General features: G+C 46.9%; 1 protein-coding gene across 1 annotated transcript; it reads left to right on the top strand.

The window, feature by feature from the left end:
• The first annotated feature begins 1,539 nt into the window (after positions 1-1,539).
• LOC132070498 (histone H3.3A) lies at positions 1,540-8,412 on the top strand. The gene is made up of 4 exons (XM_059467273.1): positions 1,540-1,678; positions 3,087-3,241; positions 5,034-5,187; positions 7,753-8,412. The coding sequence occupies exons 2-4, from the start codon at positions 3,114-3,116 to the stop codon at positions 7,879-7,881; spliced, it is 411 nt and encodes a 136-aa protein (XP_059323256.1). The 5' UTR covers positions 1,540-1,678; positions 3,087-3,113; the 3' UTR covers positions 7,882-8,412.
• Positions 8,413-17,823: the final 9,411 nt, after the last annotated feature.

The following is a 17,823-nucleotide window of genomic DNA, read 5'->3' as shown; positions in this document are numbered from 1 at the left end:
GGTGTTCTGCCCACGATAACACTCTCTTTCTTGTCAGGTTTGATTAGCCCCAAGTGAATGCTCACATGGCTAAACCACTTCTGCTGCTGGAGGTAGTTTGGATGTCTCCAGGAAGAGCTGCATTACATCATAATGTGTAATAAAGATTTTGCAAATCAAATATGGCTCCTTCTAATGCCTAAATGGCAGACAAGATGGTGGCACCAGAGCAGAGTCTCTGACTTTGCAGTTGAGATGCACTTACAACAATTGCCAGTGGCTGTCAGTTGTATTAGAGTGCAGGTTACTTTCCCACAGAGCCTTTTGATCCTGACATTAATAGAAAATAAAGAGCAAATTTTCTCACTAAACATCATGGCAGCTGGTACAACTGGTTGGGGTCTCTGGCGGTGACAGTGCTACACTTACAGTTGCTTTTGCAATAGCTGCCTCTCAAACCCCAAACCGTGGCCCAGCAGTGATGCAGGAAATGAGGCTCCTCTTCCTTCCCCAACAGCAGATTTTCCTTGTGAACATCGTGCCTGCAGTGTGTTTCTGAGACAGAAGTACACCAGCAGCCCCCTCCTGACACTCAGCTCTCATTTTACACACCAAGCATGGCCCTCCCACAGCAGATTCTTGCTGGGCGAGCTCTGATGGGCCAGCTTACAGGGAGAAATTTTGTTTTGCTTCTATGTAAAGAAAAAAGCCACAGAATCACAGAATCAAGTAGGTTGGAAAAGACCTCTAAGGTCATAGAGTCCAGCCTTTGTCCGAACACCACATCCCAACTAGACCATGGCACTCCATGTCTAGTGTTTCCTTAAACACATCCAGGTGACAGTAACTCCACCAGCTCCCAGGGCATTCTGTTCCAATGTCCAGTCAGCCTTCCAATGAAGAAATTCCTCCTGATGTCCGAGCTAAACCTCCCCTGGTGCAATTAGAGGCCACTTCCTCTCATCCTGTCACTGGTTGCCTGGGAAAAGAGCCCAATTCCCACGTGGCTGCAACCTCTTTTCAGGGGCTTGTAGAGAGCAATAAGGTCACTCCTGAGTCTCCTTTTCTCCCGGATAAACACCCCAGCTCCCTGACAGCTCGTCGCAAGATGAATGCTCCAGACCCTTCCCCAGCTCCGTTGCCTTTCTCTGGACACGCTCCAGCACCTCCACGTTCTTCCTGTAGCGAGGGGCCCAGAACTGGACGCATCACTCCATGTATGACCCGGGGGCAAAATCACTCCCCTAGTCCTGCTGGCCACGGGGTCACCCCCAAACGAAAAGAACCCAGCCAGGGCGCATCCAGACGGGCTGTGGCGGTCGCGGCAGTGCCCGGCGGCGGGGCGGGGGTGGCGGCCGGGCCGTGAGGGGGACGCGGGGACAGGGAATCCCCGGGCGCGCGCGGCGTGCCTTTTGTGTTTGTACACACGGCCCGGGGGCGGGCCCGGGGGCGGGGCCGCGCCTTCCCTCCATTGTGCGCCATTGGCGGCCGCGCGGGGCCGGGGCGGGGCCGCCGCGCGGGGGGCGGGGCCGGCGCGCGGGGCCGGCCCTCGCCCGTCAGCCATCTTTCAATTGTGCTCCGAGCCGCCGCCAGCGCCAGCCGCAGCAGCTCCGGCTCCTCCTGCGCCCGCCCGCCTGCCCGCCCTCCATCCCTCCCTCCCTCCCTCCCGCACGGCAGCCGCGCTCGCCCAGCGGACGGGGTAAGTCTGGCGCCGCGCCCGCCGCCCCCCGCGCCCCGACACCCACCGCCGCTGCCCCCCGAGCCTCCCCACAAACTTTTGGGGCGCTCGGGAGGCGGCGGCTCCTCGCGTTCCCCTCGGCCGCGCCGCCTTCCCGGCGCAGCCGGAGCGGCTCCCTCCGCCGGCACCCCCGGCCCCGCTTGGCGCGGTCGTTGCCCCCCTCTGCTCCCCTCGCCCCCTCTCCAGACCCCCACCAGCGGCTTCCCCAGCCCCTCAGCTGCCTCCTGAGCCCGACATCCCCCGGATCGGGGCCGGGAAGCGGTCGCAAAGGGGAGCCGCTCGCCAGCCCAGGGTAACTCTCCTGCCTTCCTTCCCCTGCTCCCCACAGTTGTTGCTCAGCTTCACCATCTTGTCTCTTTTCTCTGGTCACCGACCATATTTTTTTTCCTATTGCATAAAAAACAATAAAAAGGGAAAGAAATTCGCCGAAGGAACGACCCAAACGCGACGCAATTTTTCGGTTTTCGAGTGCAAACTTTTCCGCTGCCTCCCCCTGCATCTGCACCCGCACGGTTTGGAGTTCCTGGCGATATTTTTGGCGTTATTTTTCGCAATTTATTTTTTCCTCCTTTGCAAAAGGACTAGGGCTGCGTTTCGTGATTGTTTCCATTTTGTTCTGGCTCTGGGAGCTGAGTTTGCCTGTGAGAGGCGCTTGGGAGCGAGGCAGCTCTTGGGGAAGCAGTTGCACAGAAAGAGAAAGACGGCACCCGAAAAACAACCCCCCGAAAACAAAGTTTGTTGCTTTCTCGCACTTTATCCGGCCCCTTTCCTTTTCGCACGATAAACGCCGGGTTGCCTGCGGTTGCTGGCGGCTGGGGGAGCGCGGGCGCCGGGCAGCCCGGGGAGGGCCGGCGGGGGCTGCCGCTGCTCCGGCCCCCGCTCCGCAGTTTCGGAGGAGGTTTTCCGGCGGGTGGGAGCGGCGGGTCGGTGCCAGCCCCCCGAGGTTTGCCGGGCTGTATTTGCAAACACTTGGCAGGTGACGGGCAGCCGGCGGGGGGGAGGCGACAGCCGCCTCTCCGCGCCTGCTGCCGTGCGGCTCGCTCGGCTTCAGCCGCCGCCGCTTTGATATTGAATTCGTGGGCAAAAAAAGCTGTATTTTAATATTCCGCGATCGGCAGGCGTTTAATTTCTAATTTAATTTTTTCCTTTTTTGGTGTGGGTGGTTTTTTTATTTTTTTTTTTAACTGCCCGTCGGAGGCGTTCGGCCGCCGCGGGCTCGGCGCTCGGGGCTGGCGGGGCAGGGACGCGTTGCGCGGGACGGGGGCCGCGCTGCCCGCCCGCCCCGGGGGCCGGTGCCGCGGGGGGGGGCTCAGGCCGAGCGGGGCGACCACCTCCGCCCTGCCCCGGCTGCCCACGTTCCTCCTGGCAGGTGTAAGGCAGCGACGTCGGCAGGAGCATGGCCCGTACCAAGCAGACCGCCCGCAAGTCCACCGGTGGCAAGGCGCCCCGCAAGCAGCTCGCCACCAAAGCCGCCCGCAAGAGCGCGCCCTCCACTGGCGGGGTGAAGAAGCCGCACCGCTACAGGTAACGCAGCGCCGCGCACAGGCGGCCGCGGGGCGCGACCGGGCAACCTCCCCCCCCAGCCCCCAAAAAAAAAAAATCCCTCCTTACCCCCCCCACCCCGCGGGACCGATAGGGCGGGGGGCGCTTCTCCCCGCCTCCTCCGCACTCCGCTCCTCGAGCAGAATAACCAAAAAAAAAAAAAAAAAAAAAAAAAAAAAAGAATAAAACCGCCAAAAAGAAAACAAGCGCGAGTCCCCGCCAGCCGCAAAAATAGAAATTCCCAGGGCGGCACCGACCCCCGGCGTTTGTCATCAGCTCCTTTCCGGGCGTTCCGGTGCTGGTGACTACAAAATCGACACCCCTCCATCCCCGCGGCGGACGCGGCTCGGCGGTTCTTTTAAATTTTTATAATTCTGCGCTCGCGGTTATCAGGAGGCCGCAGCGGGGCTGCGCCGCCGCCAAGTTTATTGTTACCGGCGCGTTCCGTTCCGCGCTCCGCTCGCGGGGCTGGAGCCGGCGGCGCTGGGCGGGCGCGGGGCCCTGCAGGGCGCGGAGCCGCCGCCAGAGGGAGCAGCGCACCCGCGGATGCGGCGGGGATCCCGCAGCGCCCGTCCCGAATCCCGGCTTTGGGATAGCGGAGCGGAGCCGGTGACAGAGCTGTCGCAGCCCCCCGGTGCTGAGCTTCTCCAGGCCTGGCTCCCGACAGAGCGGCGGCAGTCGTGGTTCAGCTTGCAGGATGGTGTTGGGCTAGGTGTAGGTCTTCCCCATCCATGTTTTCCCCAAGGAACAAGCGGGTTTTGAATTGGGGACTTAATGTAAAAGTCCAAGAGAGGTTTATTAATGTATCGAGGAGTATGAAGAGGATGGAGCCGGGCTCTTCTCAGTGGTGCCAAGCAACAGGACAAGAGGCAATGGGCAGAAATGCACGGGAAATTCCGCCTGAGCATGAGGAAGAACTTTACTGTGAAGGTGACTGAGCATTGCAACAGATTGCCCAGAGTGGTTGTGGAGTTGTCTTCCTTGGAGATAGCCAAAAGCCATCTGGACACAATCCTGAGAAACAATCTCTGGGATGATCCTGTTTGAGCAGGGAGGTTGGGCCAGGTGACCCACTGTGGTCCCTTCCACCACTCCACCACTCTGATTCTTGCTCTAGGTGTGAGGCAGAATTCATCAATTGGGAGAAAAGTAATAAAGCTGGAGCAGGAAAAGACAAAGCTTCCACAGAAATAAATGTGGTATTGATTTCACAGATGGACATCACGTTTGCAAACATATGTTGCTATTCTGAATTTGTCATTCTGACACCAAAACTAACGTGGGGAAATACCCTGGATAATTTTGACTGTCAGTATAACAGAGAATACGCATTTTGTTGGTTCTGTGAATGTTGACAGTGGCGAAGAAGAACCAATTTCCCTTAAAATCAGGATTCCTGTCAGGCCTCTCGAGGGTACCTTTGGTACAGCTGAACTCATGGCAGCTCTGTGGTTTGCCACATCTGCACTGAGCTGTGCTGCTGTCACTTGGACAGCACATGTTGGCCAACTGTTCCCTTGGTGAAGTCGGGCCTTGGGAGCCTGCCTGGCCTGAGGGATCCCTGCTGAAGCCAGTGGGAGATGGCAGAGATTGGTGGTGAGGAGACAGCGACCCTTTGCCAGCAGAACTGATTCTGTGTTGTAAATGCTGGGACTCTCCTAGGGAGAACAGAAGTGCTTGGTTTAGTCTGGAGGATGTCCCTTATTTTTAAGGCGATGCAGAACATATTTTCAATACTAATTATCTTAATTTCCACTATTTTTAATTTCACCAGGCCGGGTACCGTGGCTCTGCGTGAAATCAGGCGCTATCAAAAGTCCACCGAACTTTTGATCCGCAAACTCCCCTTCCAGCGTCTGGTGCGTGAAATTGCTCAGGACTTCAAGACAGATCTGCGCTTCCAGAGCGCTGCCATCGGTGCTTTGCAGGTGAGCTTTGCCCGGGTCCCACTCCGGGCTGGGGGGATCCCCCGGAGCCCCCCAGGTCCCGGTCGGGATCCCCCGGAGCCCCCCAGGTCCCGGTCGGGATCCCCCGGAGCCCCCCAGGTCCCGGTCGGGATTCCCGGAGCCGCCCCCCGTCGGGATTTCCGGGGCCCCGCCCTGCTCCCCCATTGGCCAGGCTGTTTCCAGGCTTCCTCTAGACTCCCTCTGATTGGTGGGGCTGCCGCGGTGGGCGTGGCCCGCACCACTGGGGAGGGATGCTCACCTCAGCCTTGCCTTATCCTGGGAGTTCCTGTGGGTACCATGGAATAAAACAGCACAGGGCAGCTCAGCAGCTCCTCACAGAGCCTAAAAGTCTGGTTTATAGGTGATGCTTTGGGTGTTTTTCTTAAATAGCCCCTGAATTTGTTAGAGCAGTGCTTAAGATGCTCAAGGAAAACACATTTCCTCCACCTTTGAGCTCTGCAGTTGGAGAGGGAACATTGTGGAAAGCAGATTCAAGGGTTTCCTAATGGGGGAGGTCTTGGCGTCCTCAAATGCCCTCTAAAGAAAAACAGCCCAATAAGCCACATCTAAACACAGTTAGCATCAAACACATGGTAGGAAAGCAGCTGTTTCCCTAAGCACATTTAAAAATATATTAGTTATGTAATTTATTTAGATTATACAGAGAGAAAAATATTAATTACTCTTTCTGGCCCAAATTTCTGAATCTAAGTCAGGACCCCCCACCAGACTGAGTTCTTACTGTGGGGACATCTCCCTCTTGTGATAAAAGACACTCCTGGTTGAAGATAGCTGTTGAAAGATTGTTCCAGAACATATCTGTAGTTGTAGTCTGTCTGACATGCAGACAAAATGGTCTCTTTCTAGTTAATGACTTCCGCTTGATAAGGGGCCAAGACATTTGCCATGAGAGCCCATAAACTTGGGCATATGCTTAGCTTCAAAAGGTGCCTGTGTGTGTTTGCAGAGTTGCTGTTTTTACTTTTAGTTATTCTGTGTGGTAGTTCTTAAATCCTGAGGTTTATCTGTGTGTCTCTTTATCTAAATCTGCCCATTAAAATTTAGTAGCTGTTACACTTTCAGAAAGCTCCTGGCTTGAATGTTCCTGGTTTTGCATTAAGGAGTTGTTGGAATAGAACCTGGTCAGACAATTCCTAATGGGTTCTGCTTGCATATTTGAAAAAACAAACAAACTCAAAAAATATATACGTTTTAAAATTAACCCCTTGGGTACCAGGATGTTTGTGCCAGCAAGGCTATTTGGTGAATTGTCTTAATTTTAATGTATTAATTTGACAAAACTGCATTAGGAATTCTCATATCTTCCTGCAAATTAAATGGCTTAGTAATACCACAGTCCTCATCTGCTGTAGTAAATATTGGGTTTATTTCAAATTGGATAATCTTATGTTTTTAAACAGGATCTTTGAACCTAATAATTTGATTCCTGGAGTTCCTGGCAATGAAGTGGTTCACACAAGTTCTCTTGTGTGTACTGTAGAAAGAGTGACTTCACCCTTGTTTCTACAACTGAGCCCCATCATTTCCCCCTTCTCAGCCCAGGTGTGGCTGTGTCCAGCACTGGCACACTGAGATGCTTCCTAGGAGATTGACAGGGTTAGAATTCCATGTGTTATTGATAGGGTTAGAATTCCATGTGTTCCAAAAGTGTTGGAACAATGACCAGTGCTGTGCTGGGCTTAGCAGCAGCTAACTTCATGTGAGTCAGGGAAATATTTGGGTCCAGCTGAGCATCTGTCTGGCTCAGGGTCCTGCCTGCAGCTGTGCAGATACAGGGAGAGCCACTGTGCTCAGCTTTGTCCTTGTGCTGCCCCTGGCTCTCTCAGGTGTGAGCTGAGAGCTGTCTGTGATGGTGGGGCCAGTGCTGTGTCCCCAGGTGGGCAGGAAGGAAATACAGGAACAGGGAAGTGTCTGATGGCAATTCCCTGACTGATGCCTGGTTTTGATGGTTCAAGGAGCTCCTGAACTAATGGAATTCTCTTATTTCTGATAGTTCTCAGTACATTTTTTCTGCTAATTTTTGACTTAAGCCACCTCTTCAGTGTCTGTGGAAGGAGCTGTATGCCTGAGCTGTGTGTTGGGAAGAAATACATGTTCTTCTTTTTCCCTGGCTCTTGCCAATTTCACCTGATGCTTAGTGACTCTCTCTCTGGAAGAGACAACAAACAAGTCCCTCAAACAGTGTAACCCAGCCTTTGAAAAGAGAATTTCCTAAACAAACTAACCTGCTGATAATGTAACCCCTTCCTGTCTCGTGAGAGTCCCATGGGAGTATCAGTTCTGCTGTGCTCTGGAGGATGTCCTTACCAAACAGCAGCAGTACACTACTTTAGACACAGAATATTATCAGAAAGTGGAGGTTTTTCATTTCTGAACATCTAAAACTTTTGATATTTATGAGTAATAAAGATTAAAACCTCAATTTAATGCCACGTCACACTGTACTTTTAATCCTGAACTACGAATCTTTCTTTTCCCTGATGCTCAGAGATTGAAAATATCCTTACCTCTTTTCTTCCACACTAGGAGGCAAGTGAAGCCTACTTGGTTGGGCTGTTTGAAGACACCAACCTGTGTGCTATCCATGCCAAACGTGTCACAATCATGCCAAAAGATATCCAGCTAGCACGCCGCATACGTGGGGAGCGTGCCTAAAGCCTCGCCACCATGGGTCTGTCATCCTCCAAGCAAAATCTTCTTCCTGTTATTGGTAGTAATGAACGTTAGATATTTTTTCCATGGGGTTAAAAGGTACCTTAAGTATATGGTTGCAAGTGGAAAAATAGGGGACAGAATTGGGTATTGGCAAGTTTTCTTTCCATTTTCATTTGTGTGTGGATTTTTAATATAAACAAGGGGGACGTAAAAATAAACAATGCGGTCAAAAAAAAAAATAATAAAAAATGTGAATCGTTGAAACTTGTTCACCAAAACAACTTTATAAAAAAATTATAAATAAACATGTCAAATTTTTCTGGACAATGCCAGCATTTGGATTTTTTTAAACAAGTAAATTTCTTATCAATGGCAACTAAATGGTGTTTGTAGCATTTTTATCATACAGTAGATCCCATCCATTCACTATACTTTTCTAACTGAGTTGTCCTACATGCAAGTACATGTTTTTAATGTTGTCTGTCTTCTGTGCTGTTCCTGTAAGTTTGCTATTAAAATACATTAAATGATGCCTGGTTTTAGTCTTGATTTTTAAATATTACACATGGGTTATATTGATTCAAAAGTGATCAGCCTTTCCTCTCCTTTTGCTCTTCAATGCATGGCCTAATTCCTTGGGGCAGATCTAGGAAGCACTGGGGGTGCTGCCTTGGCTGAAGTGGTGTATATGTGAGGTTCTTTTAAGAGTGTAAAATTTATCTGCTCCACATAAAATGAGTTTTGTGAATGTAGTACCAGGTAGAGTCTGGAACTGAGCTGAGCTCTCTAAGTTACAGTGCTGAGAAGCAGCAATTTGTTATTTAGATTCCTTTCTTACTTGGTTTTGTGCTGAATTTAGAAGCATTTCTGATTTTTATGGTTTTTTAGTATGGTGTAAGTGGTGGAATGTAGCAGTTTGGGTTTTTCTGTTTGGGGGTTTTATTTTTCTTGGGTGTTTTTTTGTTTTGGGTTTTTTTACCCTTTTTTACTCCATTGGTTTCTTGGTTTGTAGGTGTTCCCTTTTTGCTTGACTACCTTTCTGTTTCCATCACACCCTCTAGCATTTTTGAGATCTTAGTCCACATGTGATTAGTTTCAGCTTGTACACTCCAATCTAAAAGACACTTTTCTACCATTTTTGTTACAATTCTTCACAGAAGCAGTACTTGGACAGGATCACACATTTCAAACCGACTGTGTTTTTATATTCTCCCACAATTGCTGATGGAAGTTCACATGAAGAAATTTACTGCTGAAATCCTGTCCTGTGGAAACCTCGTTTCAATTTTTCCCCTTGAAATTTGTTTAAGGGTTCTGGCAGACCAGTCTGGAAACGAGTTATGTGCTGGAGTTCTTGATAGCTCTTGCAGATAATGAAATGAGCTCCACAGAAAAAAAAACGTGGGTGGTGAACAGATTTCACCTCCATGCTAAGGCTCCTGCAGAGCTTATTTGCTGCTAACTTCTTTTGAGAGGTTTTGAGTGAGCTCTAAACACAAGTGAATTTGTCTGAAGATTTCCAAAGAGGATTAATAGAGATATATTATCTGCTTTGGTATCTTGAACAGAGAGCCAAAAATTACAGAATAAATCACATTATTCATAACTTGCTCGGCTTTGGTAATGAATGCTGTCTGCTGGGGTTGTGCAAAGTAAAGTCAATTTAAATGGAGTAGCTTGTCACAGGCAAGACTAATGCTAGACAAAAAGTGATCACATCCTTTTGATGCCAAGCAGTTCATAGCTATCAACTAAAAATTAAGGAAGTCTTGTCTTGGAGCACCCAGAACAACAGAAATATAAAAGGTGAGCGACTGAGATGGAACTGATTTAAGATGTCACTTCTGTCTACTTGACAACAAGCCTGTTAAACTTGCTATCAATGCATTTCAATATAATTAACTACTTGTTTTGTCCTGTACTTCAGAATTCTGTTTTACCTATCAGTCAGCAGTGCTGCAAGCACCTACACAAACAGGTAATTAGGCTGGGAGTTTTTTATTAATTAATCTGGGACTGAAGTATAGATAAGGAACTTAAGTTTTTTTTCTTTCTTAGGAATATTAGGAAACCAAATCTCAAAATGTTGGTACTCAAATGACATACTGAGTTCTCTGTCTCTTTGAGAGAATTGGAGTGAGGAATATCCCAGTTTAGCTGACAGTGCAGTTCAATAGTTCAAGGCAGAGAAAATCCTAATAGAAGATGAGGGGATCAGGAATCTGAGCAGATAACATTTTAGTGTTCAGTGCTTTGCCTCCAGCTTAGGGATAAACTTCACCTATTTGAAAGTTGTGGCCATAGAGATGCAGGTGAATCCTTTTAGTGATAGCTGTCTGTGCCTGAAGCAATGCCAAGAAACTTCAGTTTCCAAAATAGTTTAAGTCTTCCTGTCCTTCCCCTCCCATACCAATTTTGCTGTTTCCTGGGCAGTGCAGCTACAGCTGAGATTTTGGACACCAAAAACAAGTTCTGGTCCTGTGGATGTGCTTCTGTGGAGCAGTTTAACTGTTCTGAGTGGAGGGATGGATGTGAAGTAGCTCCTTGTTAGTCATATTCAGAACTTGAACATCTCTTTAAGACATTTGATGTATGTCCAGTGCCCAATTTCTGAATTATTTTGGTTAAATCCTTTATAATGTGTATGTGATAAATAGGTTTTTAGGTCTCTGTTTTACATTTGTATTTTAGCAGCTGTATTTACTTGCAGTTTCCTCCAGAGTAAGTACAAAACCTTATTTTAAGTTGGTCACTTTGTATCATAAAACCTTATTTTACGTTTGTTGCTTTGTATCAGCAACACAAAAAGCCAACTTGCTTACCAGAGCCAAAAATTAACGTAGTGGGAAATAATTTCAGACACAAGATCAATTTCAGACACAAGATCAGTCTCTCTTATGTAGCTTTAACAAATTGAATGAGCCATTCTTGAGAGCTTGACTGAGAGGGAGCTTAGGCCCAGCATTTCAGATTTTATTGGGGACAGTAACTTGCTGACTCTAAATTAACTAATATTGGTGTACCCATGTTTTAGTGTTGCCTCTCTGGGCTGTGTTCCTCCAGCCCTTTGTCCCACCTGGTAGTAGCTGTTAGGTGATCCTAATCCAGGCACCAGATTCCACTTTTTTAGGTGAAAGAAGTGCGTCTCACATCCATACTCCCTCTGCCACCATTTTTGGTCTCTGCAGATCCACTTGCTCTGAAGATCTGGAGCTTAACTTTAGGATTCAAGGTTTAATAAAATACAGGCAATGTTCTGGTCAAATATTTTGTTCACTGTGATTTTATTTCTTGCTCTGGCAAAAAAAACCCACATGACTTTTCTTGACCTTCATAGGAGTAAGAACTTAATAACACTTTTCATAGAACTTGGTTTCAAAGGCTGGAATCAAGAGGAGGAATTTTAGTGTCAGAATAGTTGTTGGGTTCTTTTTTTTCCCTGGTCCAGATCAGGAGGGTATTGAGGAGCTGTTTGCTCAGCTTTTACTTTGTGTAATGACTCACCCTCAGTGATGAGATGTTTTTACACTAAGTGGATGTTGCAGACCTGTTTGTGGCAGGTTGGCCTCTAAATATTTTGTTGATCAGAAAGCCGCTGTTTATATATTCCTTTTTTTTTAATCTGTGAGGAGGCTTAGACCTTTAGACCTTGGTAATACAATGTCAAAAAGATAGCTGAGTGTGTAAAAAGATTTACATCTGTAAATAATAGTGTTAAAAAAGGGATTGTTAGGACTGCATGGGCTTATAGGATCTTAATGTAAGGTACCTTTTTGATTGCCTTCCTGGGAATAGTACCTGTTACATGATCAAAAACTAAATAAATATACAAGAAATTACTTATTTTAATCAAAGACACTTGCCTAATTCTGGGAAATGGCTGCAAAACGCTGAGGCTCAGGAATGCTCTCAGCTGCAGCACATCTAGGCTGGAGCTTTCTGCTTTTTCCTTGGTGGTGATCCTTACAGTCTCCCCTGCAGCACTAACACCAAAGATCAGGACATGGGGGTAAAATCCCACAAAAAACAAGGTTGGGGTCAAAGGCAGGGGGTGTGTGCTCTCCAAGTCATCATAGTTGCTCCTCAGTGGGAAATAAGCCTGGGTTTTCTGTCCATCTCTCTTGAGAACACATTTGTAGGCTTCTATGTGGTTTGAGACATGTGCTCACATCCTCTGCTGTTGTGCCCCCTGCCAGCAGCATCCCCCTCATCTCCTTCTGCAGGCAGGCTATTACACACAGCAGGGTCTCTGGCAGCAGGGGGGCTTTATGTTACTGAAAGCTCCTGGGATGTCAGAAAGATTTAAGTTTAAGAAAAAAATAATCCTGGAAAAGAAAATCCCTACAGCTCTGGCAACCACTTGTGTCTCCTGATGGTGGCAGGACTGAGGGTTCTCACCCTGCTCCCTTGAGAGGAGCTGCCTTCACCTCTTTGTCATCGTGTGTGTGCTGTTCCATGGAGGCATCCGAAGCAAAACCCGGCTGGAAAATGTCTGTGGAAAATGCCTCTAGACGCCAGAGTGAGTGAGAGCTAATCCCACATTCCTCTGTGATAAACGCTGACCCTTGGGTTTGCTCCTGAGCGATTGCCCTCCGCTCCTGCCAGCCTAGATTTGCAAGAAATGGTGTGATTGTGGAACACTTCAGTTGAATTGGTGAGGGGTAAATTCTCCCTTCTGCCTTCATCTTGTGCCTGCTTTGAGGAGAGGCTGAGACAGCACCTCAGTCAGCAGCAGGTGAGGGATCCTGAGACTTCAGTCATCATACCAGGTGAGGGACGCTCCTTTAATTTCCTGGGATTGGAGGAGCAGGAGGCCTGGAGGAGCTGCCCAGCCTCCCTCTCCCTGTGCATCAGTGCCTGGCAGCTGAGCCCTGCCAGGAGGCCGGGCTGGGAGCGCTGCCAGGAGAACACATGGCCGGGATGCTGCCTGAGGAGCCAGGCCTGGCAGGAGGGGCTGGGAACGGCCTCAGGACCGGCTCCCGCTGAGGGGCTGCGTGTCCCCGAGCCTGGAGCTGCTCCCAACAGCCCCAGAGCCAGGTCAGGAGAGGCTCAGGAGGTGCCAGACTCAGGTGGGCACATCCAGGGACCTCGGGCTTGGGATCGGCTGGGGAGCAGGGGAGGGAGCAGCACAAGGTCTGTGCTGGATGGAGGGAGGGAGGGATGGATGGATGGATGGATGGATGGATGAGTGGGTGGGTGGTTGGATGAGTGGTTGGGTGGTTGGATGGATGGGTGGATTTATGGATGATGGATGGATGGATGGATGGATGGATGGATGGATGGATGGATGGATGGATGGATGGTGGCTTTTCCTTTGTGCCTCCTGCCATCTGCAGCCCGCTGGGCTGAGGGTGGGGAAGATGCTCAGAGGAGGGGAGGCTTCTCCAGCAGATCCTGGGGGTGTGGGCAGCATTTGGGGCATGGGTATGGAGGGGCTTCACAGCTGGCCTGCAAGAAAAGCTGAGTTACCAGAAGAAATAACAATTGGTGAATTTTGATTTTTTTGAGTGTATCCATAGCAAAGAAGAAGACAAGACTCAGCATAGAAACAGATTAGAAAAGACACATAAAAATTTCTGTAAGCTAGACTATGTGCATAAGTAGATGTGTATGCGTGCCTTATTAAATTTCTGTAAAACTTTTGCCAATTGTATTGACACTGATTGCTTTGCAGCAGTGAATATAATAAGTTATTGTGATGTAGTTAATGACTTTGTTAAGAATATATAACCTAGAGAATATATATATAAAAAATATATATAATATTATAATATCTAATATATCTAATATATATATATATATATATATATATATATATATATATATATATATAAAATATATTATATATAATATGTAACCTTTTTAAGCAGAGTAAAAAAATTTTTTCTTCTTAGACCGTGATCAGGTGTGAGTGTCACTCCAACCTAACAGTGACACACAGGGGGAGGCTGAGGGCAGCACTGCTCTGCCTGGGGGACAGGGTGGGAGCTGGGCCTTCAGCAGGCAGATGTGAGCAGCAGGAGCCGTCCCAGGTGCTGGTTTGAGGGATCCTGCTGTGCATGGATGCAGTGTTTGCCTGGCATTCCCTCTGATATATTCAAGTTTTAAGCAGTCCCTTATGATGACTCTTAGTGCTGATTTCTAATTCACAAAAGGGAGAGCCTGCTTGCTGACACAGAAATTACATCTCTCAATTTAAGGACAGAGTCTGGGTCAGAAATCCTCTCAGAATGGACCCTCCTCTTTCTCATTATACTGACTTAACTAAATGGAAACTTGGGAAAAAGAGAGTGCCATAGCAGTAGGTATGGTCTGTTGTTGCAGGAGGGTTTTGCCATGTTCCCATGTTTGCAGTGCTGGCTCTTGGAGCAGCACTGGTGACACCAGGGAGCTGTGGCTTGCTCCTGGCTGGGCTGGAACTGAGCTGGGTGGGGAGCTCAGGTGTTTCCTGAGAGAGCACAGCACCAGCAAAGGAAAGAGTTACACAATGTGGGGACATGCAGTAGCTTTAGGCTCCCTCCAGCCCCCTCCTCGGGTCTGTGTGTGCCAAAAATGAGCAGAAGCATTTTTTCTTTGCATTGTTGAGGAAGAGGGACTCGTTATGTGGATCAGGGTTAGGGGCTTTTGTGGTGATGCCATCCCCACCCCCCTAAGAGAAAGAAATCCTTCCTCCTTCCCCTTCACTGGAACATGAAATGCTTTAAAATTATGCTATTTGACCTTGTTTTGAAGGGTGGAGCTGGCTCTTTGATAAAACCTCCAGCTCTGCAGCTCACACACAGAGGAGCTGAGAGATGTTTTCTGCCTGGTGTCACCGTGGAGCCTCGCAGACACTGAATCCCTCTAGAGGAGGGCACATCTGCTCAGGAATCTGAGCTCATTTCTGCCTTATAGGCTCTCCAGCTAAATGGACCATTTGCTCTCATGAAAGTAATTGCCTTGAATGCTGTGGAAAAGAGAAGCCAAAGCCACAGACAGCATCTAACCTCGCTGGTGTGTTTATTCAATAAATTAATAAACACCAACAGGGCAGTTCACGACAGCACACAGCCTATTTTTAAGCCATCCTGGGCACTGCTAGGAGAGCACAGAGTGCAGCAGCCACTCTACAATATTCCAACCCTGGCTGTGGGTGCAGACAGGGGTCACAGTGCACCAGGAGCACCGTGGAGCTGGGATGTAGCAGCTCCATAGAAACACATCTGCTCCTGCCCTGCTGGAGGAGCTGCTCTGGCTCTGCTGCTGCTGCTGCTGCTGGCACTGGGCTGTCCCTGCTCTGCCCCCTGAGCCTCAGGAGATGCTGTAAACCACTGCAGTGCTGACACGGGGGCTGCCCAGGGAATGTGCTCCGGCAGCAGGGGAGGAACACAGCGAGCCTGGGAAGCCTGGGTCACCCAAACGCGGTGTCAGGGTGACCTGTGCGCTCTCCCCGCGCTCACAGAGGCGTCATTCCCTTCCTGCCATCCATCTTCTTCCTCTCTGCCCTGCCCCTCTCTGCACATCCACAGCTCTGCTCCCCGGAGCCCAGGAGTGCCACAGCATTCCCTGTCTGAAAGGAGCACAGGGTCCTGCCCTGCACAGGCTCCCTCTCCTGCCACTGCCCCCACCCACAATAAAAACAGTGTTATATGTACACACATTTAATGTAAATACACTGTATGTAATGATATCTGTGCATACTAAATATATAATAATAATATGTTGTTATTAAAGTTATTATATTAATATAATATAAAAATAAAATAAAATATATACAATTAAATATGTTATTGTAAATATATATACATAAATTTATTGTAAATATATTGTATGTAATGACATACAATACAAAATATATAATAATATGTTATTATTAAAGTTATTACAATAAAATAATATAAAAATAAAATAAAATTTAAAATACATAAAATAAAATATGTTATTATAAAAATAAAAGTTCTATATATATTTGTAAATATAGTGTATGTAATTATATATGTGCATACTAAATGTATAATAATATGTTATTATTAAAGTTATTATATTAAAATAAAATAAAATAAAATAAAATAAAATAAAATAAAATAAAATAAAATAGTTATTATGAAAATAACAACTGTGTTATATATACATATATTTATTGTAAATATATTGTATGTAATTATACGTGCATAATAAATATATAATAATATGTTATTAAATTTATTATAATGAAATAATATTAAAATAATATAAAAATTTTAAAAATATAGAAAATAAAATATGTTATGAAAATAAAAACAGTGCTATATATACATATATTTATTATAAATATATTGTATGTAATTATATATGTGCATACTAAATATATAATAATACTGTTATAATAAAATAAAATAAAATAAAATAAAATAAAATAAAATAAAATAAAATAAAATATATAGAAATAAAATAAAATAAAATAAAATATGTTATTATAAAAATTAAAACAGTGTTATATATACATATATTTATTGTAAATACATTGTATGTAATTATATATGTGCATACTAAAATATATAGTGATAATATGTCATGATTAAAGCATGTGAGGTTACGCAGATTCTTTTTTAATGTTTAAATTATAATATATTTATGATAATTATATATTTAGGCATATTAAACAAAATTTCCTCAATCTCATACCAATGTCACAAGGGGAGAGGAATGGAGTATTATGATGGAAGGCTGCTGCTAGCTTTATATACATAACTCTATAATTTTATTTTTCTATAGGGCTATTTTATTTTTCTATAGGGTTAAAGGTAGGCTGCCCTAGGTTTACTTGCTAATATTGCCTCTTCTGTATTTTTTTTAAGTGGCAAAAGTTATTGTGGATTCCTCAGAAAGAAGAAACATTTTTGCTGCTGTACAGGGTTTAAATGGTACCATTTAACCAAAGTGAGGAGCTCACGTTCATCACCCGGGCCACAGCCACCAGGGGCCAGCCCAGGCACTTTCTGTAGATGCTGTGAAGAGATTTCTGTCCCTCCTGCTCTGCCCTGGCCTCTCCTCACCTCCTCTGAGAGCCACCTTCACAGCCCTGAGACAGACACAGCACACTCCTAATGATCATTTCTTTCTTGGGTTTCTTTTACCAAATATAAGAAAATGAATTTTGTTTCTCCAGCAGTCTTCCATCCTGGTGGGATTCCAGCACTGGCTCTGCAGAGCAGCTCAGGCTCAGGGAGTTTGCCTTTGCAGGGATGCTGTGGGAGGGAGATGAGCCAGGGGCAGAGCAAGTGCCCAGTTCCAACATTGGCTCCTGGCTGGATTTGGGGCTGCACAAACCCTTGGGGTTGTGGGTTTTGCTGCCAGATGGATGGAGATGGCTCCACTGTCTGCAGCTCAATTTAAGTGAAGTGAACAGGGAGCAGATGAGGTCCATTGTGAGCTGACTGGCACCCCATGGAACTGCCTTTATTAATTTATTTTATTTACTTTATTTACTTTATTATGGTGCTGCTGCTGTCCTCAGGATCACTCCTTCAGCTGGCCCAATGACGATGTGTTTGTTGGTGCTGATTTTATCCCAGCACTGTGGGGATTCACAGAGCTCCCATTGCTGCATCCCCTGGGTGCAGGGAGCTGCTGGGTACCAAATCTCAGCCCCTGGGTGAAACCTGGTAAAGTACTGAGCTGTAGCTTTGGGGTGAAGGCAGCCAAAATAAAATTAACCAATAAAACACCCACAGGTGTTTGTACCATGGCACAGCTGTGGCCAGAGCCCAACAAGCTGAGGAAGAGCACACTGGAAGTGTTTCCATATCAAATAAACTCAGGAGCAAGCCCAACAAAGCACAGGGTGGAGCAAAAGTGTGATGGGGACTGAAAGGAGCAGAAAATGGGGACTGGGAATGGACACCCAGCCCTCTCTGTGGGCCCAGGAGCAGGATTTCCCTTCCAGCCTTGCCCCAGGAATTACTCTCTCAACTCTTTTGGGCA

The sequence above is a fragment of the Ammospiza nelsoni genome, chromosome 3, assembly GCF_027579445.1.
Source record: "Ammospiza nelsoni isolate bAmmNel1 chromosome 3, bAmmNel1.pri, whole genome shotgun sequence".
NCBI classification, from domain to species: Eukaryota; Metazoa; Chordata; class Aves; order Passeriformes; family Passerellidae; genus Ammospiza; species Ammospiza nelsoni.
This window is presented reverse-complemented; position numbering and strand designations above follow the sequence as displayed.